Source organism: Dromaius novaehollandiae, chromosome Z, assembly GCF_036370855.1.
Source record: "Dromaius novaehollandiae isolate bDroNov1 chromosome Z, bDroNov1.hap1, whole genome shotgun sequence".
Lineage (NCBI taxonomy): Eukaryota > Metazoa > Chordata > Aves > Casuariiformes > Dromaiidae > Dromaius > Dromaius novaehollandiae.
In genome coordinates, this window is record NC_088132.1 from 19,930,120 (window position 1) to 19,954,817 (window position 24,698).

At 40.6% G+C, this 24,698-nt stretch overlaps 1 protein-coding gene across 1 annotated transcript; it reads left to right on the forward strand.

The window, feature by feature from the left end:
• Positions 1-13,110: 13,110 nt before the first annotated feature.
• Positions 13,111-23,966, forward strand: TYRP1 (tyrosinase related protein 1). The gene is made up of 8 exons (XM_026097760.2): positions 13,111-13,129; positions 13,586-14,049; positions 16,817-17,139; positions 18,517-18,721; positions 19,634-19,801; positions 21,402-21,581; positions 22,882-23,028; positions 23,578-23,966. Exons 2-8 carry the CDS (start codon positions 13,677-13,679, stop codon positions 23,781-23,783), a joined length of 1,602 nt encoding a protein of 533 aa, XP_025953545.2. The 5' UTR covers positions 13,111-13,129; positions 13,586-13,676; the 3' UTR covers positions 23,784-23,966.
• The last annotated feature ends 732 nt before the right edge of the window (positions 23,967-24,698 follow it).

The following is a 24,698-nucleotide window of genomic DNA, read 5'->3' on the forward strand; positions in this document are numbered from 1 at the left end:
ACCATATGAGATTGTGATAGACAATTTCCTCTATTAACACTCCAAAAAAGTTTACGAGTTGACGTTGCCTGGCTTCCGCTGTGGTATGCCACCGAAAACATTATCTTCTCTGTATACGCTCACAGCACAAAGCCAGCTTTGATACCAGGTTTGCTCCCGGGTCAATAACAGGGTTTACTTCCTTCATTTTCAGCTGATAAAAAGTCAGCTTTCATCAACAGCCACTTACAAATAAAATTCATGCTCAGTGCATGCACATTCAGGCTCATTGCATGACTCTCTTCGTAAACTGAGGAGAAAAAATGCTTTTCTTTACACTCTGGAAGCTCTAGCTAATCTTATACCTTTGTCAGTCAACTGTTTCTCCGAAATGCTGCTCTCAGATCTTGCATATATCCTCAAGAGGCAATAGTGATGTGTGTTATTTTGGAGCTATTTCAATCTCTTAGACAACTGCTACTTATTTTCATTTTATACCTATCTGCTGCACTCTTCCAGGCCTCACTCATTCCTCTGCAGGCAGTCATTTGTCACCTCTATTGCATGATTTTGAAGCTGCAGATCTCTCTCTAGGCATTATAGAGTGTGTTTGGCAAAAGTAATAAAGACTCCAATCACTTATATAAGTTTCTCTGCTGAAGGTGAACTCTTGAACCACAGAGACCAAATTTTCTGAACTTCTTTGCTTTGCAGAAGTCACTGCAAGGCAATTTCATCTTTCAAATCATACTTAGGCTCACTGATATTGTTTAAGAAGGAGAATTTGGGAAACATGTCCAGAAATTCTGATCATTATTATAACATAGCCAAAACTCTCATTTAGTTCAGTGGAACAGTATTTAATGCATTTTATGAAGTAGATAGGACTGAAATTACTTACTCTACTTTAAACTTTTTATAGCCTATGTGGGACAAATTATGCAAATTCAGTACTGTAAGTAAAAGTAATACCAATTAGTCTAAAATGAGAAAGGTACTTGATTTTTTATATATATGTATATACCTTTTTAAAAAATTTAATCAGGCTATCCAAGACTTCAAAGAAAAATCTTGCCTTTTCTCTTTTTTATCTTGCCTACTTATGATCTTATAGCTGGTCTTGATCCCACTAAACCTAACATGAATTTCCATCAATGACGACAGAACAAGCCTTGTTTGAAAAGCAGAATGGTTACTGGAAATCTGAAAAAAACATCATTCAGTCTACTTGATGAAGAGGAGAAAATTACTACCCAGATGACTGGTTAATACTATTTTAATTACCTATCACAAATGCAGATTTCAGTCTTACAGCCCATAAAGATAGTATACTAACTACATGATTTTCCAGTAAAAGAAATGACTGCCATACATGTTGAGGTGCATCTTAAAACAAGTAGAGTTTCCAAAATCTGATGCAACAAAGAGAAGACACAGCAAGCATGCTAAATAATTCAAAGTTCATCGAAACCTCAGATATAATCCCAAATATGCAAAACAGTCTTTTTATTTTTATTTGTTCACAATGGTATTTCCAGTTCTGTAAGGCAGCACTAAACAGAGTTTGATGTTACCCTTTTGTTTGACTTTAAATTCTCTAGCAGAAAAAGAGAATATAAATGATGGTAATATATAATAGGACTGGAAGTCACTGCGGTTTTTTGCAACAGTAAATATTACTTTTGTGGTATTCTCTTCAGCAATTGAACCTATTATTTAAATGAGAACTATTCAAAAGGTTAACCTGGACAAATGAGCCAAACCATCTATGGAAATTGCTAAAGCTCCTTTGGGCCCACTGTAATTCTACCTCTTATTGGAAACAATGGAGCTAGCTGATTTATCTTATCTGAGACTGGCCCACTGTCTTTAATACTACAGAAAATGGGATATTTTACAGACCACTAAGATGTAAACATTTATAGTGGCACTCCCCACGTATAGCTGGAAGTAATTTGCTAAAGCTTGACGTCTGGAATTGTGCAGCCAGGAGAAATGACATTTTTATGTGGTGCTTATGATTATGTATTTTTATATTTTGGATGTTAAATATCAGTAAGACTATCTTGTATCAGCTCCACTGCAGGTGCTCAACTGAGTAACAGATCTGCATTAAAGAATTTCCCATTGGTTATGTTTCCAATGGCAAACAGAAATTTATCTGCATGTCAACTAATGACAGTGCTGTGTTTGTTGCCATGTCATTTCGTCACTGGATTATAAATTCATGTTCTTCTGCATTTACATGTTCTGCTAATAAAACTCCAGCATCACTTCTTGAAATCTGTATAACTGGTGTAGTCTCTACAACTGCATATTGATACCGTGAAACAGTTGTTTTGACTGTTTATTGCTTATTGTATGCTAGAAACATAAACACCTGGTTGGCTGCTCTTTTTCCCCCCCCCCACCTCCTTTTCCCAATTTTGCTACTTTTCGGGAAACAGAGATCAGAAGAATTCTGCTTTTCTTTATACCAGCCTTGCTTTGCAGTGTTAGGACGCACCAGATGATAACATACGAAGACATACTCTAAACCTCAATATGAAATATGCTTATTCATATATGCAGAGCTGAACAAGCCTACTAGAGCTGAACTAATGTGAAAAGATGGTTTACCTAAATAGAAAAACTTCTGCCACTATCTGGTCTGTATGAGATGGGTTGATTAAGATCTATTCCCTGGTATTGACCTTTAATGATTCTTTAAGGTACTGTTTCACAGCAACAAAAATATGTGAAACAATATCATTACAATCATATGCCTTTTCATGTGTTTGGCAATGAAGCTAATGAATGAGTAGTGTGTTCTCATGCTCTAAACAAATAGATGTGTGTACTGCAGCTCCATTCAAACTTTTCAGCTACTTTGAAAGTACATTTAAGAGCTTTTATCAGTAGGCTGCTGTAGAAAAGATCAACATTTATTTTGAGCAATATCTTCTATTCCAAATCTAACCTTACTGCAGAGAGAAAGTGACTGTGGCTAATTGGTCATGAGCTACATTCAGTGCTGTTCTTCAAGAAATATTGATATAAACTGCCTAATTTGTGTGTCTCAGATACATACATACGACAGTTTTCCTCTTGCCAAGATGAAATCATATCTGAATGCAAACAACCAAACAATAGCAGACTCTTCAGGACCTATTTAGCTTTTGCAGTAAAATCTATGAACCTAAGCACTGGAAAAGAGAGGGAGGGAGGATGTTTCCTATTTATTAAAAAGGCTACCCTTAACCAAGTGGTGATTGGAGACTCCCAAGACAGGAAAGGTTGAAAGCTAGTGATGCTGGGTAGCAGGAGAATATTTCTTCTTTGCCTTGAAATCTTAGTTTATGTAATTAGTATAGTGTCCTAACAGTCAGGGAAGGGGAACAAACTCTGCCACAGCTGGCTTCAGAGCCAGCTGATCCTGGGCATCAAGAGGAAGCTGGAGGTGATAGTGGTTGGAGATTCCCTTCTGTGGGGAATGGGGGTTCCTATCTGCTGACCAGGTATGTTGCCACAGGTTACTTCCTGGTTGCCAGCCACCCAAATCTGGGATGCTGAAGCAAGACTACCAAGGCTTGTCTGGTTCTCACATCCCTCGCTGCACATCCATGTGGGCACCAGTGGTATTTCAAGGGAGACTTGAGTTAAACGATGAGTCACCACAAAACTCTGGATGTGAAAGTGACCTCCAGAAGTGAGATATGATATCCACCAGTGGGACCCCAGGTACTGCTTGCCTTGATTCTGCAGATGAAAAGGAAATTCTTGGGTGGGAGTGGGATCATCCTGTGAGTTAACAGCTGGCTAAAAGGCTGATTTTACAGGCAGCACTTTGGCTTTATGTCATGGATCCCTCCTTAGGAAAGAAGACTACTGTCAAGAGGAGGGGTCTCTTTGACAAAGTGGAGTAAGAGCATCTTTTGTCAACAAACAGGCTTTCCAGGCTGGTGAGGAGGGCTTTAAACTAGGTCCTTGGGAACTGATGAAAGGTGCCTGCAGTTAACTGAAGAAGTAGAGGTTAAAGGTAACAAGTGCATAGCAAAAAGCTGTGAGAGCAAAACAGTCCTGAGAAAAGAAAAAAAAAAAAAAAGTTGAAAGGAGACTTACCTCAAGTACCTGTATAAAAATGCATGCAGCCTGGGAGATGAGCAAGAGGAGCTAGAGTATGGCATGTGGTCACAGAGCTATGTCACTACTGAAACAACTGAGACATGATGGGACAGCTCTCATGACTGGAGTTCACTGATGTTTGGATACAGGCTGTTTAGAAAATACAGGCAAGGAAGAAAAAGAGGAGCGAGGTGCCCTGTATCTGAAGGAAGAGTTCAAATGTATGCTCTTCGAGGGAATGGACAGCAGGCCATGAGGGAGCTTCTGAGTCAGAATCAGGCCAGTAAAGGTGACACCATGTGCATCCACCCAGTTGGGGTGAGGAAGCCTATCCCACCAGAGGAAGTCTCTGTTTCACAAACCCTGGTTTTCATGGGGGACTTTAACCTCCCTGACATATACTGTCACAGCAGCATGGTGAGATGTAGCAGTCAAAAAGATTTCTGGAGAATGCCTCGGATAACTTTTTGACACAAGTACTTTCAGGGCCAAACAGAGCTGATGTACAACTGGATCTGCTTGGTATTCACTGAGAATGGACAACTGGTTGTGGCATATAATCAGTGGTTGTACTGACCATGAAAATTGGAGTTCAAGATCCTGAGGGAGGTGAGTAGCAGTGAAGAGACCCTGGGCTTCAAGTGATCAGAGCTGAACTAACCCAAAGCTGGTATGGGGGATCCCATGGGAAGCAGCTCTGAAGGACAAAGAAGCTGGCAGTCTTTAACAACAGCATGTTCCAGGCACAAGAGCAGTCTATCTGGATGGAAATAGGCGTACCGAGAGATCAGCATGGCTAAACAGGAAATTCATAGCAGCTCCAATGCAAAAGAGCACATGCAGGAGGTTGATTCAGGAACAGGTAACAAAGGAGGAATAAAGAAGCACTGTCTGGTGTGACACACCACTAGAGTGGCATCCAGGATTCTTTTGAATTCCAGGGTTAGTTGCACTGAGCTCAAGATATCGTCATTTGTCAAGTATAAGAATGTATTAGAGCTAAGCAGTTCTACATATATGACGGACACTCGACAACACAAAACAATTAACAGCAGACAACCTACAAGTATAACAAAGCTAAAAAGCATAGTAAAGAACTAGAAATAGAACTAAAAATAGAATACACATATCAGAGCTCTATAAGCCATGGATGCATGGTACAATGACCCTTCTCAGACACATGGTACTATGACCGCTTTCGCCCTTTCCTTTCTTTATGGGTCACCCCTCTGGTATAGTTTTCCATGGATTGTTCTCATCACACTCAAGCTGCACCAAGATGATTCAGGTTTTCCTTGGCAGTTGGCATCAGGGGCATCCCCGCTGATGGGTGGGTTGTTGGGTTCACAGGCTAGCTGATGGTGAGTCCGAGTCTACACCAGAGGTATGTGGCTTACTTGCTTTTATCCATCCCAGGCTTAGTTCGTTATCTGATCGATCAATGCCAGACCACAGTTACAGAATAGAACAGACGGCCTCAGATGATAACAGTATGGATACCAACAAGATGGTCAACAGGATGCTCAACAGTATGGTCAACTGATAATAGTATGCATAGTCAACAGATAACAGCAAGGATGGGCAACAAATAACCCAGTGCAAAATTCCACAGTACAGAGATGCTTATGGTGCGAGTCTGTAGTGTCACTTTTTTTTTGCTGATTAGGTTTGTTCAGTGCTTATGGGGTTATTAGAGAGCCACAGGAACCCCACAATGTGCTGAATCTGGCCGAAGTGCACCTGGGGTTCCTTAACTCTTGGGGAGCATCCCTGAGCAAATCCCTCTTCTATGGGCTGCACCATCCTGAGTCCCATGCTTGCCTGCATGGCACCTATAATCTGGGCATGCAGGGACAGTGTTAGGAAAATCAAGGTGAACTAGGTTCGAAAGCAAGGGACATCAAGGCAACAAGGAGAGCTTCTGTCCTCACACTAGTAGGCTTGGGTGGGTGGGAACAGTGAACATCAAAAAGATGAAGGTACTCAAAGTCTTCTTTGCCTTGGTCTTCCCTGACAGGGTGCCTCAGGCCCCTGTGTCTAGAGACAGTGTTCAAGGAGGAGACAAACTCTAACACTGCAAGAGGATTGAATATGAGATCTTTTGGGAAATCTTGACAACCTATTAATACATGCAACTCAACAAGCTCCATCCAGGGGTCCTGAAAGAGTGGGCTGACATTATTGCAAGGCTGCAGTCTTTCATCTTGGAAACGTTGTGGAGATCAGGGGAGGCTTCCAACCACTGAAGAAAAGGCAATCTATATTCAAGGATTACCCAGAGAAATAAAATCCTTTCTTTGGTCCATGGGAGAATTAGAGAGCAAGTCCTGTTGGGAGCCATTTGCCAGCACAGGAAGATGTTTGGGAACAGTTAGCATGGATTTGTCAAGGATAAAACATAGGTGTCATGAAAGCATCATGATCTCGCCCTGAACAAGAATGAGTAACTCAGCATAACGAGCATAATGCAAAAAGGAGCAGAATGTGATGAGCCTTGGTACCAGCCATGGATCAACAAGTGACAGAACAACATCTGAAACTGCTGGAAAGGCATAGCATGGTAACATTGTTGTCTGGTCTGACTGGCAGCTTGTGCTGACATCTGGCTATAAAACCTCCCAGTAACAGAGATCGGGGAGGGGAGAGGTCATTGTTACGTGGATATCTGACACTACCTAGAAGCAGAGGACCTGAGGTGCAACCATTAACACATTGGTGGCAAACTCCTGGCCAGTGCCCAACACAAAGAGCATCTGGAGACAGTGCCTTTTCCTCCAGGCTTAACTGTGCCACCTCACTGGCGTGGTACCTGCAGTAGGTCTCAGTTAACTAACTCTACGTGTATGTGCATGCGTGCGTGCATGCGTGTGTGTGTGTGTTTTTAAAGCTTTTCCTGGCACAACCCATCCCTCACTTGGTCCACTTAATAAACTGAGCTTAGCAGTGTCACGTTGTCTGACATTCCTTTTTTTCCCACATGACAGCAGCTGACCCACTGGATTTTTTCTATGATAAAATGACTAGATCTGTGGATAAGGAAGGAGCAGTGAATGTTTTCTACTTTGGCATAAGCAAGGCTTTTGACACAGTTTTCACAGCACCCTTGTGTCAAGGTTCAGATATTAGTGCTTGGGTGGGTGAACAATTAGATGGGTGAAAAAACTGTTGATGGCTGGGCTCAGAGTCATGCTCATGATGCTGTACTCTGCCTGGAGGCTAGTAGTAAGTAGAGTACCAGAGGGGTCTACTCTGGGACCCATCTTGTTCAACATTGCTACTCAGTGGTGTGAATAAGCAGAGCAAATAAACTTCATCATTTTCAGATGACAGCGAATGGGGGGACTGGTTGATGTACTAGAGGGCAGAGCTGCCATCCAGGTGACCATACAGGAGAAGGAAGGAGCCCGCAGGACCTCAGTGAGATCCGGTAAGGACCAGGGCGAGTCCTGTCCAGGCCAGCAGAGCCCAGCAGAGCCCAGCAGTACCACAGGCCAAGGCTGGGGGCTGGAGGCGGTTCTGCAGAGCAGGGCTGGGGGCAGCAAGTAGACAAGGGACAGTGGTTATAAACTGAAGCAGGAGAGATACTGACTTAGAATAAGAAAAAAACAAAATCACCATGAGGATAGTCCAGCAGTGGAGCTAGGCCCAGAGAGGTTGTGCTGTCTCCGTCCTTGGAGGTTTCCAAGACCCCTCTGGATCAAAGCCTGAGCAACCTGGTCTGAACTCAGTGCCAACCCTGCTCTGAGCAGGAGGGTTGGACAGATGAAGTCAAGTGCCTTCTGGCCAAAGTGACTGTCTTATTCTGTGATTCTGCTCACTTGGACTTTGGCAGCTAACATCCAGACAACTGCTTCTGTTTCTCTCATAATTCCTCCTAAAAATGTTCTAGTCCAAAGTTCTGGAAATACTCAATTCAGGCAGTTGAATAAAGCCAACATGTGATGAAATTTTATGTACTGAAACATCATCCTGACTATCTTTAATGACTCTGTATGTGTGTCATTAGTTCAATAGCTAGAAGAACAAGAATTTTAAAAGATCAAGAAAGATGAAGTAGGTGTTTGAAAGAAATGCAGATGAAGAGAAGACCTGAGGAAGACACACAATTTATTCAGAAAAGCACAAGAAGAGAAATAAAGATCAAAGCCTGATTTTAATCATGCTTGGTACTGTGATTTTTAAATGATTGACAAAATCGGCTCTGGGTCTAGGTGATGCAGAACGATGGTATTCAGTACAGGTGGCTAACTAAGCACTACAGTCACACACAGTTTTACTCTGGTGTTAATGTGTGGTGAATCATGACCTGCTTAGAGATGGAACTAGTTCAGCAGGGTTCAGTGGGGACCAAGAAAGAGTGGCCAGAAAGACCTGAAATGTGAAACATTTTGGCAGAGGAGAAATACTATTCAGGACCCTTGGAAGGACAGGCAATAAGGACACCCCAAGGCCCCCGGACAGGTGTTTGCAACAAACTCTGGAATATAAAAAAGGAGTTAGGGAAATTGAAAAAGAAGGGTGGTACACTAAAAAGAATGAAGAAGAAAGAGCAGATCTAGAGGCCTGAAACACAGTGGCTGGCATTAAGGGAGAAAAAAGAAAAATAAGTGCCTATGATCCAGAAAAACCCAAACCATAGGAACCAGTACCACTATTACATGCTGATAGTTTCTTCCTAATGATGTGGGAGCATGTGACAAAGAAAATCCTTAATTTTGGTTTGGTACACATTCATCAATGGATAGTAACCAACACGAAGTGTGGGAAAACTTCATTCTGTAGTTTGAACAGTCAGGCTTCATTTTTCCCTCTTGGTTCTCACACAAGAAGAGATATTTCTTCAAAAGTATCAAATGAAAAAGTGGAAGCTGAGAAAAAAAACAATGAAAAAAGAGAGAAACAAACTTTAAAATATTTGGACTGTCAAACCCAGGACCTTGATATTTATTTATAAATGCATGAGAGTCATTTGAAAATGTACTGGTAACATTGTTACCACCTTATCTATGCCATCAATCTCTGTGCACATATCAGATTGCCCTGTTCCTCTGGAAACTCGAAAGTGGGAGTGTTTATAAAAAGGTGGTTTCATTTTTTTAGCAACAGTTTTGTCATTAAACGTGGTAGTTTTCAGACATGAGATATGGTCAAATGGCTAAAATATTGCCTAGTTCATTTCACATGAAATTTTAGATTTCTTCAATCTACCGAAATAAAATTTTACATTAAAAAAAAAGGGATTTGTTATCCTGTGGCATGCTCTTGCTTATGACATTCCACTCCCTGTAGTCCCGCTCCTGTTAAGCGCAGCCATGGCCCGGCAAGTCCGTCGGGGCCAGGCAGGGCCCAGCCAGGCTGGGAAGCTGCTTCCCGGCTCCCTGCAAGCGTGAGGATCGGGGCAGTGTGAGCCAGGCCCAGGCACAGCTGTGGTGCGGCTGCAATGTGGCTTGGGCAGGGCTGCGGTGAGAGCCATCGCGAAAATAGGCCGCCCTGGGAAGGGGGCAGCCCTGGCCCTGGCACCTTTGTCCATGAAGGAGCCATCAAGTGCCCTCTAAACACCTCAACTCTGCCCTCTGAACGCCTCAGCTCGCCCCCCAAGCACCGTCACGTGGCCCGCAGACGCCGGGAGGGTGGATGCGCTTGGGACACTGCCAGAGCATGGGTGGTACCAACAGGTTTGCCAAGGAACGTATCAAGAGGAGGGGTATGCCGGGTTTATTGGAGGGGCTGTTCTCACATGTCTGCCTACCCTTCTGGGGGTAGTTCTTGATCTTCCCCCCTATTGGGGGAAGTTCTGCAGCTTTGAGTGCTTTCTTCTTCGGGAGGTGTGGAGTGTGTGTGTGAAATGAGCTTGTTTGTTTAACACTGAACACGAAAGCCTCGTTTAGTAAGCAAAAATAAAAATGCCTTTTCGTGCTTTCCAGAATATACGTCACAGGTAATGACACATCTCAAAATTACAAGCAATTTCAAACTGAGGTAAAGGCTCTGCAGGACAAATATGATCCAGTGGCAAAATCTAACACACCTGCCATCTCTGGACATTCCTCTTCATGAAAAATGCTAGTATAGTTTAAAAGGTAATGAGCAGAATTACCTTTTTTTCAATATTCTTCTCCTGACAACTTCACTGTACTTCCTACAAACCTTCTTTTAATTGACTTTTAATGAAATATAGTGGGAATGTAGTAGCTAGTAGAGCAAAGCAAAAGTGAATTACTATCGTTAAAAATAATGCCAATCTCTTTATTAAACACTGAAACTATATATTACGTTCAGAGAAAAGAAATGACAATTTTATATCCAGCTATCTGTGTCAGATATCAGCTATCTGTAATTTTTCCCAATGCAAATGAAAAAAGACAATGGCTTTTCATACTCTTTTTTAGTATTTTTAGAATCTAATAAATTAAAACTGACAATACTTTAATTTTATTACGTCATGTGTACAGTTTCATTCAGGAAAAAGATTTTTTCACTTTTAGATTCCGACATAGTTCAGGATTGAATGTGTTCTGATAAATCGTTTTTTACAAAGAAAGATCACATGCAACAACTGGATTCATACACGGACTCAGTTTTCCTAGACATTTGTGTTCTGAGGGAGGTGTTTAGTTACAGGAAGCAGAAAGTTGGTTCTAACTCATTTCCAGTGTCCTCACTTTTCACATAAGTGACACTTAGTTCATTTTTAACAAAAGCAGCATGATTTGCTTCTACTAGGAAGGATTAAGAAAACTAAATGAAATCCGAAATAATTCAAAGCTGCCTGTGTAAACTGGCTTATTTTGTGAAAATATTGACAAATGAGGATATTTATAAGGAAAAAAATGAAAACAACAACCAGCAAAAGCCAACAACAAAAAAAGAAGCTAAGATCTCAAAGAGCTAACTTAGATCCATAGGTGATGCAAATCATGGATCACTTAAACAAAGCTGAAGATGTGGCCATTGGTTTCCAGACTCTCAGAATTTCAGGTCTGTGTTGACAAGCACAGTTGTACTTGCGTTTCAGATGCTCATGCTTCCAAATTGCCATTTCATTCATTGCTAAATTCATCCACTTGACCACTCCAGTATTCAGCTTTCATAAGCATTTATAGCTGGGGTGTCCTTGAAAGCATCATCACAGCAGAGGTGATGCACAAATAACAACGACGACACGAAAAACTTCCTGTGCAACTTAGGCTTCCAAAAATCTAATTTTGCTAGGGCTCCATGTGTCTTAAAATTGGGGAATATGGTAGCTGTCAGAGAGCATCATAGTTAAAAGAATTTGTAACACTTGGGCACTTAGTAAATGGCTTAAGGTAGCTCCTAGAGAGCTATCGTCAGACTGCATAGTTAATAGAACGAGGTAGGACAGATGAGATTGGCTCATCAGGTTTCATCACCACTAAAACACAAACAGAACTACCTACATTTTCATAACGTTCTCCAGTAGGTTCATGTGGCTGCATAGAGGCCTGCTTATTATTAGCACCATCAAGAAGAAATGTCTATGTGAGGAAAATCATACAGACTAGTTGTGGACGTCTAGCACGTTAACTAACTGTCTTCGTAGAGCTTTTAGTCTGCACAGGAAATTAATGAGCTAGAGAATCATATGCTGACTTTTTCCTTATAACCTTGTTTATGCAGACAAGCTCTTACTAAACACAGCCAGTGAAACACAAATGCATCACAGTCGGATAATCTCTGAAGTCAAATCCTTTCCAGCACAGTAGGGTAGCAGGAGGCACGAAGGGTAGGAGTATCAGAAGAAAGACTATAAAAGGGATCACATACCCCCAAACTGTGCAACAAGATTTCTAGCAGGATCCCCAAGGGAACAACTTGGGGCACAGAGTGGAAATAATGTTCAGCTACACGGCTCTAGGAGACCGCTGAACAAAATCCTCAGGTGCTGGCAATGGAGAAGGTTTTACAGAAGGCTGACATTACATATGCCATTATGAGATGAAGTTTTCTGGTGCCAGGCAATCCCAAGCAATATTTCTATTTCCTTTTTTTTTATTTTTAAACTGGTGCCTTGTCTAAGGAGCAGGATTTATCCCCTCTAAGCTTATTATGATTTTGCTGTGCTGTGCTGAATATTCATAGTTCAAACCTGTACAGTTCTTTGAAGTGGGAGCTGGTTTCAGATGAAATCTCAAGAGATTCTTTAATAGCTCTGGTTTACTTTCTGATGTGATAATGGCAAATTTTTGTTTCATGTGTCCCAACTGACACACGTGCAAAATTTCCCAGAAATTGTGTTGATGTGTTGTCTTGGTGCCAGTTAAGATGTTTCAGACTTTCTTGGCAAAACATCATCTTCTTTCTGAAAGCCACTCCTGCTGACAAAAATCTGAAGGAGAATAAGTGCTTGAATAAGGTCAGTTTTACTCAGTGGTACTGGTTCCTGGAAAGAATACAGAAGCATTTCGTTCAACTCGGAGACTTTTTTTTTCTGTTTTTTTCCTTTTATTATGCTTCACAGCACTGGGTCAGAATCTAGCACTTTAGGACAATCCAATATGATTGTTGTCTTTTATTTGTTTATCAAAACAGATAGTAAAGCAGAAAGATGTAAGTTTAAGATTAGAGCGTTTCACTTTCTGAATAACGTGCCTTTGTTTCTTAATTTGGCCTGCTCTTGGGAATACCATTTAAAGTACTAAAAAAGTCTGTTAAATGTGAACTTCCCCAGTGTTCTTTGTCTGCTCTCAAATGAACCTTTCTTTTCAAATAATTAAAAAAACCCTTCACAGTTGTTCTGTTTTGAATTCAAGTACTTGTCTCTGACCTTTGCTAAAACTTGTAAAATCACAAGGAGATAAGCATGAAAGAAATCATGTGCTGTTGGAGTACTTAAAGTCCAGGGAAATGCACTGAAGTAGAAAGGGGATTAGTAGGAGACGGAGGGTGAGGCCAAGACGTACTGTGTTGGTAGAACGAGGATTAGTTAGCAGACTGAAACAGAAAAGAAATTAGCACTGCTTATTTGGGGGTGGGCAGAGCTGCAGAACATGCAGAGATAGAACGGGATCTTAGCAGAGCTGAGGTACCAGAAACAGGGAAGAGGTGTAGTTCATGAGGATTTGTAGTTTAACTTTTCAGTGGAGCCAGCATTAAGAACAGTAAGGAGACACGGGGCGGGGAAATGCTAAGTACAGAACAAGACATGGTAGATAAATGCAGAAAAGAAAGGCATGAACTGAAGAGTAACTTAGGTTGCAATACTGGTGCCTTCGACAGGTTTTGCTGTCTTGTGATAGTGAAGCAAACCTGCCTGGCAGTGGTAGGATGGGAATGAACATCTGGGAAGTACTTAGAGGTCAATAGGTACAGCTGCAGGTGGTTACTACCCTGACGAGAGAAGGGGCAAACATGGGAGTCTGTCATCAGAGTTGTTCACTTTTCTAGTTAGATCATGAAAGAAGACAAGCGGGATGGAAGGGGTGGTGTGGCGGTTTGTATCACTTGCTGTTATTCCTCTCCCTCTCTCTCTTTCCCTAAGGCTAGCCAGAGCCGCTGCCTGTCCCGAGGCGGGAGACGTGGTGCGCTGACCCTTGGCTCTCTGACGGCCCCGACTCCCAGGAGCGGTGACTATGGAGTCGCCCATGCTGCTGCTCCTCCTCGTGCCGCCGTTGCTGAGCCCCGCGGGAGCCCAGTTCCCCCGCCAGTGCGCCACGGTCGAGGCCCTCAGGAGTGGCGTGTGCTGCCCAGACTATTTCCCGGTGTTCGGGCCGGGCACGGACCGGTGTGGCGTGTCCACAGGGCGAGGCCGGTGCGTGCCGGTGACGGCTGACTCGCGGCCCCACGGCCCCCAGTACATACACGACGGGCGGGACGACCGTGAGCAGTGGCCCCTGAGCTTCTTCAACCAGACCTGCCAGTGCAGCGGTAACTTCTCCGGCTACAACTGCGGCTCGTGTCGCCCCGGGTGGAGTGGACCTACCTGCAGCCAACCAACCAATATAGGTGAGAACATTGGAAATATGACAGGAAAATTGACTCTTGGCAGTGTTTGGTTGTAAGTACAGTTAGAATGTTTGTTTTCTTTGAAAGATAAAATGTCCCTTATGTTTTGGAGGCAGGGGAAACATACGTTGCAATCGGGGTTATTAAGGTTATTAGTTGAGCTGTTTAGCTTGCGTAACAACCACCTACATTCACCACCAAATAAAAGGGAGGAGAAGAGCCTGTAGTCAGTGCAGGTTTGGGACCAAGTCCACTGAAGAACAAACATGTGCAAGTTTAAAAATCTATGTTCTTTGGAATTATTTATGAGTAAAATGACTTATACAGACATAAATGCGTGCTTGTGAGTATATGTGAGAATGTATACCTAGATACCATGATAAATAGCACAGCTTACAAATACTTCAAGCATGAGAGCAGTTCTTTTGATTCAAAATCCCTTAATATATTTCCAGCCTATGCACCTGGTCTTGTACATTTTTACTTGCCTAGCTGTTATCAATGCCTTCAGAAGTCTTAACTCATGAGCTATACAGATGATCAGTACAGGGATCCCTGGGCCTGTCTGAGAGCTCTTCAGTTTCACTTTAATCCAGAACATGAGTATACAAATATCTAGAAATATTTGAAATGGTCATGAAGTATCTGCAGGACCAGGAAAAATACTGAATATTGTCAATAAAATGAAAAAGACAAACAGGCTTGAGAATACATCCTTTTTCTTAAGCCAAAGTCATTTGAATGACTAAGATTTCATTGTTTACTACGGAAAGTTTAAACGTGTTATTGAAAGCCTGTAAAATCCATAGTCCCCTAAATGAATGACGGAATCTTCTGGCATGAGAAACAACAAGTATCTAGTATGAACACGCAGCGCCTCTTGCAGAAACAAAAATTAGCACTGTCATTATTTTCACTGGACGAGTAATGCTAAGTACATGTTCCAGCAGGGGTTAGCAAAGTAAGGCTTAACAATTCAACAACTTTACATCTAGGGTGTGGGGAAAGACCTTGGCACTTTATTCATCCTTTGAGTTCTCAGAAGCAGACTAGAAAGCAGCAAGTATTGCTCATGAACTGGATCAGCTATGTCAGGTTTCACCCTCTGCTGATCTGGCCTATTCTCATTAACAAAGTTGAGAACTCTAAAAAATGACTAAGACAGAAATTTGAACACACACAAGTTTAGTAAAGTAAATCTGAGGGTAGGCAAAAAGCAGCTTTAGCCAATTTCCTGGGGCACACAGGAGTGCTTTTTACTGTTCTCACTTATTAAATTCCTAACTACTCAGTAAAATGCTAAGGAAATTAGATTCATCATGCATGACAACATAAGTTTAAATATGGGAAATCAGCTTCTTATTTTGCCTTATATTTCCATAAGCAGCTCACCTCCACCACCCATCCATAAAGCTGGCCCCAGTTGCTTAGACCTTAGAAATAATTATTGGATTACTACTGGCATATACAAATAATATAGCTGAAAAATGTAGTTTGGTGTGTCTTCAACCCTTTTAAATTAATACCTAACTTGAATAATAGTTCAGGTTTTGTTGTTCTTGTTCTTGAACAAATATTTTGAAAAATGAAAAGTTTAAGATGTCTATGCAAGTCAAAGTCAGATGGCTATTTTCAGTGCACAACTTAAAACAACAACAATAACAACGAATGCACAGTGACCACAGCTGGCATATCAGTTAAGTCCTGCAACAATAGAAAATCATGCAAATCAAGATACAGAACTCCTGGGTGAAACTCAGGCTTTGGGGAAGTATTTCTGTAAACTTCAGTGAAGCCTAAATATCATCCACTCTATCAACTTTGTTTTATATAGTGAAATATAATTTGTTTTTATTCTTCTTGCTAATTCGTGCTAGAGACCTGTTGCTTGTCATACCAAGAGCATCCATCAGTCATTTGGGATATTATGGTTTTGACAGTATTTTGGGTAATGAAAATGACTGCACATTGAAGAATAGCTATGAGGGCTTTTATCTATGGTTTAGCCTAAACTCAGCTTGAAATCTTCTCAGTCCAGGTGACAGAGTATTGGACTGAGACTGAGGTACCAGGGACTCTGTTCTTCTTCCAGATATACTAGTATTTCAGCAAGTCAGTTTCCTTCCTTGCTTATCACTTTCTCCATCTGTAAGTTGTGGATAATGATATTTTAAAGCTCTTTTGTGCTTTACTGCTAAAAAGGAGTAAGACGTGACTACTGTTAATAATAGCAGGTAATGACTTTCAGGAGAGATGTTGTACAGCATGAAATTCACAATTCACTGGTGAGTTCACCATTTCCGTACAAAGATTCAAGTACTAGCAGTGTATTTTAGAAAATATCTTCACTAAACTGTCAAGAGATAGAGCTTGTTATTAAATATAGATTGAAATATTGTATTCTTTTCTTCTTAAAGTGTTACCACAAGAAACATTAAGTATCCTGCACAGACTTCTGCAAGATTTCTGTGACAAAGTACTGTCCTTTTTTGTTATTTCTCTGAAAGGAAAGAAGGATAATCTGTAACAATATTGAGCATTAAAAGCACTGAAGATGTTGGTTTTTCTTTTCACCCCACCCAGCCTTTCTGATAATAAATGACATTTTCTATTCATACTTAGTACTCTGTGAATTCTCCCCCCAAAAAATGGAGATATGCCTGAACAAAAAGAGACTCATTCGGAATTAACAGGAATAACCAGGCTGGTCTTACTAGACCAGACTGCAGCACCTACTACTTTGTTAACTTCTCCTGTATCCTCACAGTCAGGAGAAATCTTTTGGACCTGAGCACAGAAGAAAGGAGGCGTTTTGTGAATGCCTTACACCAAGCCAAGGTGACAATCCACCCTGACATTGTTATTGCCACGAGGAGACGTGAGGAAATATTTGGACCAGATGGCAACACACCACAGTTTGAGAATGTCTCCATTTATAACTACTTTGTGTGGTCCCATTATTATTCCGTGAGGAAGACTTTCCTTGGTACGGGGCAGCAGAGTTTTGGAGGAGTTGATTTCTCCCATGAGGGACCAGCTTTCGTCACTTGGCATAGGTATCATCTGTTGCAGCTGGAAAGAGACATGCAGGTAAAGCTTGCATTAACATTGAGTCATGTGTCCATGTTGCACTTTGTACAATTAAAATACCTTTTGTCCCCATATTTCATTAGAGAAAAAATACTTCAGCTCTTTCTACATGTTGAAATAATTCTTATTCAATTTCAGTATCTCATTAGCTATAATAAACTTTATAGAGTGGGTTTAAGTCTTAGTCATAAATTTGGAGATGATAAAAATAACATTTTAATCAGAGTAATTGAAAATATAAAGTTTATCTACGGTTTCTTGAAGGTCCACTTTAAAGCTTGGTACAAATTCTAGACATTTTCATAGAAATCATTTAATCGGACCAATACAAACTATTGCTAGTGTTATTTTTAATATTGAGGCCCTGACCCTTGTCTAAGTTAGACCAATCAAAGCAGCACAGATTCTGAAGAAAACTAATACAGATGTGGTTTGTGGATTCAGAATCACATTTTGTTTGTATAATTTGTGTAACTGATCAGAAAAATGAGTGATTTGTGATCTTTTTTTTCTATAAACCAGCAGTTCTTCCCCTCCAGCCCCCTTTTCTTACGTGGATCTATTCATAAAAAGAATAGATTACTTTAACGACTGTCATTCTTAAAGCAGAGAATGTTTGGAAGATCGCAATTAATATTCCTTGAAATCACTTGAAGTATTTCCACTACCTTCAATGACACTAAATCAGTCTCAGGAAGGGCAAATTCCCTTCAAAACCAAAATTTCCATGGACATCAGTAACATTTGTTTATGTGGAAGCCCTGAGGAGTTCTAGCTATTTGTAGTTAAATAAATATTCCCATTTATGTTAGTAAACTAGATCATTAGTTAAGCTAATTTGGTTGGTCAGCAAATTCTGGTTTATAAATATTGGAAATCAGAGGATACTCCAGAACTGTTCAGTTACAACCAATAATGACAATTTGAAGGGCCAGTTTTCTTTTTCTTTATCATCCCATCTGTTCAGTCATTCAGCAACTGGCTTACTTAATTATTCTGTGTGCTACAAATGCTGCTGATGTTGACAGGCAACAGAAAAAAAATGGAAAAAGTGGGTATCAGTATTAAGTGATATTTCTTACTAATCATGACACGGCTTCATGGAAGACATACTGTCTTCTTAATGAGGGGAGTCCATGGCTCACTTCAACAGTCTGACTCAGTTCTGTTGAATGGTCAAAGACATCAAAATGAACAACTACAGAAAGTTTTTTCATGGATTCCATATATTTTCCATAGATTTAAACCCCTCTGGGAAGCAGGACTCTGTATGACTCTTAATAAGATATATTTAACTGTTTTTGAAAATGACTTCAGCAGTAAATATTAAACTTGTTTGGGTAAGACCTATACTAACACCATGTTTATGTGGTTCAGAATATGCTGCAGGACCCCACTTTTGGGCTGCCCTACTGGAACTTTGCAACGGGGCAAAATACCTGTGATATCTGCTCAGATGACTTGATGGGAGCTAGAAGCAATTTTGACGTCTCTCTTATCAGTCAGAACTCCATCTTCTCTCAGTGGCGAGTGCTGTGTGAAAACATAGAAGACTATGATACATTGGGAACCATCTGTAACAGTAAGTATGACTGCTTGAAAATATTTAAGAAGAAAATTTTTCTAATAATGCATAAGTATAGTACATTAGAATGCAATGGTTCAAGCCAAAAAGTCTTAAAGTATTTTTTGAATATTTCTGACCCAAATTTCATACATCAGTCTTCTGAGACAGGACTGAGGCACCATGCAGTCAAATATCTGATCAGGGGCTTGTGGCAGAGGAAGAGTTAAACACTTTGACTTTCCTTCTTATGCAGTATCAATACGTCTCTTGTGCCATAAACATTTAAATCTGGTAATGTCAGTTCTTAACTGAAGTTTAAGTTTTCTTTCAACTACTCCATCTATGATCTTCGCAATATCTGCTCCAAAAGGGAGAGGTTATAACAACAGCTGTGTTAACTATGAGGAGCAGGTTTTGAATATGAAGAGAACTGAGTCCTAGCAAAGGTACCTCAGCTATAAGAACTAAAATTCCCAAGAAGACTCTCATATATTCATCACTGTCAACCTTCAATTCAGCATCTCCATGGAGACAGGGGAAAAAGCACCATATTGAGTTAGTTGCCTACATAATCAACTATATTCCTATATTCCTTTCCTGAGCTACACCAAAATTTTTGTCCTAGGTCTCATCAAACAGTCACACTGAAGGACTACAACAAGATTTCCCAGAGCACTTACATGAAACAGAATCTCAAGTCTCAGTGAGAAGCATCTACATTTTTTTTAAATCATTGCTTCAGTGGATCCAGCACACAAGACACCACCAAGATTCAGATTCTTTCCCTGACACAAGCATCTGACCCATTCTTTCAGTTTAAGTGTCATCTGTGAGGGAGTCTTCTTCATCATTAAATCATTAGAAGGATACCTTCTGTGGCCTATTATTTTGCATCACCATTGTTTTCTCTCTTCTCTCTACCCCCAGGCACTGAGGGTGGTCCCATCAGAAGAAATCCTGCTGGAAATGTTGCCCGGCCTATGGTACAGCGTCTCCCAGAGCCCGAAGATGTTGCTCTGTGTTTGGAAGTTGGTATATTTGACACTCCTCCTTTCTATTCCAATTCAACAGACAGTTTCCGTAACACAGTAGAAGGTAGGCATGGCAAACAAAAGTACCTGGATACAACTCCAATTAAGTCAAGGGAGCAGGCTAGCCTATTTTCTATTGGGAAGTATGAACCTGGAGACAATCTATTGGACATTAAGAATGCATTGTTCTTGTTAGCTTAGTATTAAGTGGAAATAAACTTTCCTAATTTGTGTGAATTACCATATATAGCTTATGTCTGTTTTTAAAATGCATAAAGGTCTCAAAATTCTGTCATTGGCATGCTAAGTAGAAACTTGGTGCAGCTAAGATCAGGTCCTGAATACAGTAATAGGGTGCTATTGCTGAAAACTAACAGCCCTTTCCTGCGGAATGATGCAGATGTGTTACCATTCTTAAGCCAGGTAAACAAGTGTTCATTGCATTTAATCTGGTATCTGGATTAAAGCAAACAAAAGAAAGCAAAAAAAAAAAAAGGAAAAAGTAAACATAGGCAGCGCTCATTGAAATTGTGTTGAAGCAGTAGTTGAGCTCTGTGTACAATATTTACCACTAAGCACGTCGGTTCTTCTCTATTGGACCATATAACTCTATTCCTCCTCTCTAAGCTTTATACATTTAAAATGAAATTTTTGGTCATTGGCATCCGAACATGCATTTCCAAATACAGAGATCAACCTGAAGATTGGATCCACAGTGCTCAGCCAGTATCCTGCTGACTGTTTCTGCATTTAAATACTTCAGGCTTATTTCCAGGCAAGACTAGGACCCATAAGAAAAGATTACCAAATGACAGTTCAGATCCCCATCAGACCTCCTGTAGATCCACTGGCCCTTCTGAAGCAGCATAAGTCATACAACTGGGGAAGATCTGCTCCATTTTCTCTCTCTCAGAGAACAAAATCAAGAATCTGGACCAACCTCTAAATATATATGAAAATTTTGAATGCTTAGCACCTTTGACAAACAGGCTATTGATATGTAGGCATCATAGGTTTACCTTTAGCTTTAGCCACCTTAGTGCGTGGAACCCCTTTCTGAAAAGTTTGGTCAGGTCTTGAAAATAGGAGAACTTTTCATTATGCTTCAGATCATGAATTCCTGACATCAGGATTTCTAGCTGGTGGATACTAGCAGAGTCATGGAGGTAATGTGCAATGAAAAAGCAGGGCATATAAAGCTTTCTGAAGTGTGTTGGCAGTAAAAATGGAGAAGATGTGTGGAAACATAACAGCTGGCCCATAAGGATAGATGGCAACATCTTCAAATTTATGCCAGCAGTTAGAAAATGCAGGCAGCTATTTCAGTTATGCTCAGATATATATCCTAAATATATACCTTCACTTTCATGTTATAAGGCGGTATATTTTGGCCAGCATTGTGTTAGATCCCAGCAGCCTTGCACTTCGCATTCTTAGCATTCTTCTGTAAAAGCTTTTTTAATCTGAAAATTATGCGTGCTAGGGAAATAGCAGCCACATCTCTCAAATGCCAGTAGGCAGAGAATTAGCTACTCAATTATGTTAAGCAAGGCAACAGAACAACATGACAGATTTTCAGGGAACAAAGTCTCCAGCTGGGATTGCAGTTTCTAAATAAAATCTTTGCTGTGATTTTCTGTGTTCCTCTTTGTTTGCATATACAGGGTACAGTGATCCTTCAGGGAAGTATGACCCAGCAGTTCGCAGTCTTCACAACTTGGCTCATCTGTTTCTGAATGGGACAGGAGGACAAACTCACTTATCACCAAATGATCCCATTTTTGTCCTCCTGCACACATTTACAGATGCTCTTTTTGACGAGTGGCTGAGAAGGCACGCTACTGGTAAGATGTGCTCATGGACAGAGAAGGAATGGGCAACTCTTGGTGTCTGCCACCACAAGAACTCAGCTACTTCTTGTGGGACAGCAAGATGCCCCTAAGGTTAGGAGGGAAGACCAGAATTTTACAAGTTAGTAAAGTTACTAAAGACTGAGTAATAACAAGCAACGTCCCTTCCTCACCCCACATAAACCGACATCGATTTCCAAGTAGCTGTCTGTGAAGGGACTCAGCTGGGCATGCCAGGTATAATTAAAGTAAACAAGATCTTCAAATCCATTGTCTTGTGTAGGGCACACACTGAGTAACCATGGGAGCTCCAAATACTTCATGGTCATTCAGTCACTGTGGACTAAATATCTGTTTTTTCCTGTCTAATGAGATTAAATGCACATCCTTGAGACTCATTCTGACCACCTTTGTGTTTTACTACTGCCATTCTCCATTTCCAACCCCATTCAAAGGAAAGTCTCTGTTTCTGTCCTTGTCTGTTTGACCTTGAAAAGAAAGGAGGAAGGAAAGAAGGAAGGAAAGAGGGGATGGAGGGAAAATGGCATGGGGAGGGAAGTCTTTGAACTGGTCTACACAAAGCAGAGATTGTGTTCCTCTTAGGACAATCCAGTCCACCCCTCCTCCTCCTACAGATAGCAGTTGTTTTTGCACAACAACTTCTTTGCATAGTTTCCACAACCTGCAGCATGGACTTTCCCACACAAACCATCAGAGAAGGAATTGTATCCTCCTGTGGTATTTACGCGATCTGTCACAAGCTTTTGCGTCATCTTACCAAAATGGATTTTTTTTTTTTTTTTGGCTTCAGCTGACTTTCTTCTGATTCACCAAAAAATTGCAAAAAGTTTCCACTGGAGTTTATATCAGCTGCCCTCCCAAACAGCATGAGAAAAGTCTTCATCACTGCTGTAAATGAACAAAGTGAGATGGTTGCAAAAAAGTTTACAGAGTTCTCCATATATGTATTTTTCCTTTTCTACACAAAAAAAGTCCCACACAGGCCAAAAATTTTAAAAATGTACTTGTCTTTTTTTCAAAAAAAAAAAAAAAAAGAGGTATTATTAGTGAGTCTAACTCAGAAATTGCTGAGCCCTCCATTCTGGATTTTTCCACATTGGGGAACCAATGCTTCTCTTTGAAGGATTTTTGAAAGATCCTTTCTGAGTAGGTTAGAAACATAAAAATGGAGGTACTCAAAACCCTGATGCACTGTTGGAAAAGAAATCAAAATCATTTGCACTTTTTTAGACTTTATTTATTTACAGAGGTGTGATTTGACTTTCTAATTTAGATATCTCAACATACCCACTGGAGAATGCCCCTATCGGACATAACCGGCAGTATAATATGGTGCCTTTTTGGCCTCCAGTTACCAATAATGAAATGTTTGTTACTGCACCAGAAAACCTGGGATACAGCTATGAAGTCAAGTGGCCAGGTAAACTGTCAAACTAGATATTTCTTGTTTTCTCATCATGCTTTTCTCCCTTTAGGTTTATATTTCACCTAGCAAAGTTAGTTCAAATTACACTAACAAAATTTGATACCTTTGTTATGGTCTTTTTTTCTCTTTTCGTGGTTGGCTTTCCAAACCACTTGTATTTGGGATTTAGTACAGATTTGTTCTGTTCCTCCATGAAGTTCCCAATACGCACTTCAAATTTTGGAGAAGTTCTCATTTGGATCTAAACTTTGCACCAGATCCTTATTCCTGTATCATATTTCTCAATTAAGTCATTAAAAAGAATGCAAATCCCTCACAAACCAGATAGCATAAGAAAAGTCTGGGAACATTTCTACACTGTAACAGAGACCGAAATCTTCTCCTATTTTGGAACAAATATTTTCAACCAAAAATTTCAGCTAGCTCTACTTTGTGACTCACTGAATAATGACAGATATTGAGCTTTGATTTGTCCCTCCACTGTTTCACTGTAGACTTGATGCTTACTTTTAATAAGTTTTCCTCATGTTTTCTCTCCCATAGGTCGGGCTCTCCGTGTCACAGAGATTATAACTATTGCAATAGTGACCGCACTGATTCTTGTTACAATAATTTTTGCTGCTGCTGCATGTATTGTACGTGTCAAGAAAAATAAAGATGAGCTGCATCAGCCTCTTCTCACTGACCAATATCAACACTATTCAGATGATTATGATGGCATACCAACACCAAGCCAGTCCATTGTTTGAAGAGATGGCACTTTTTTGCATCTGACTGAAACTGTTTATTTTGCTGTATTTTATAAATGGTGGTCATCCATCTGCTTTAAAAGAAAGAGCATAAACTGTCAGCTGTCTTGATATATTTACTTCAGGCTTCAACTTTTCCCTCACCACACCTAGGTACCAATAAATCACCTCCTGAAATGCTAATTCTGTGTTGATTTTAATAGAATTTCATTAATTCTTCAGGGCTCACCTCTAAGCATTATTCATTCATATTCCTGTAAAATCTGGTAAAATTTAGTAATTTATTGTCAGCCAAAGACTTTTGACTTAGCCTTTATACTCCAGCATTCTCTTTGAAGGTATGTTTCTGAAAAAATAAGGTCAAATCTAAAATGGGACAAAGCTGTTGTGCCATTGATCAGCAAAGCTCTTAAAAGTTAGCCACCTTGATTCAGAAGCAGAATCCAAAATGCAAGTCAGACATCTAAGCTGGCTGACTGGAGATGCGTTTCAAAACAGCCAGCGTGCCAGGCAGGGAGCTACAAGGGACGCTGAGGAGAACGACGTCTTTGAAATTCCACTTTGCTCACAGAACACGGTTTTGATCTCACCACTGCTTTTAGGTGTCTCTCTGAACTGTGATTCACCACTGAGAACCCACTCTTGCATCTGGACACTTCAGCTGTACATTCAAACGCAGCTGCCTGAAGGGCACATCTCTTTGAAAGGACTGCTGGCAGCAGCTCGCTTTTCTTTTTTTTTTTTTTTTTCCTTTGCTTCTTCCCTCTGCCCTCCTTCCAGTGTCCCCAACAATGAGAGACCTTAATTCTCTTCTCTGCTCCTGAGCAAATTTATACCCATCTCTCTTGCATTTTGAGAGAACGCCCTAGGCATCAGGCTGTAGCACAGACTCAGGAAAACAGTCACATGTAACTG

Bases quoted from the DNA above. Each gene is read 5' to 3' on its own strand.
- TYRP1 (XM_026097760.2), top strand. From the start codon at position 13,677: ATGGAGTCGCCCATGCTGCTGCTCCTCCTCGTGCCGCCGTTGCTGAGC. The intron at 14,050-16,816 runs GTGAGAACATTG...GTATCCTCACAG, and splicing joins CAGCCAACCAACCAATATAG to TCAGGAGAAATCTTTTGGAC. The intron at 17,140-18,516 runs GTAAAGCTTGCA...TATGTGGTTCAG, and splicing joins AGCTGGAAAGAGACATGCAG to AATATGCTGCAGGACCCCAC.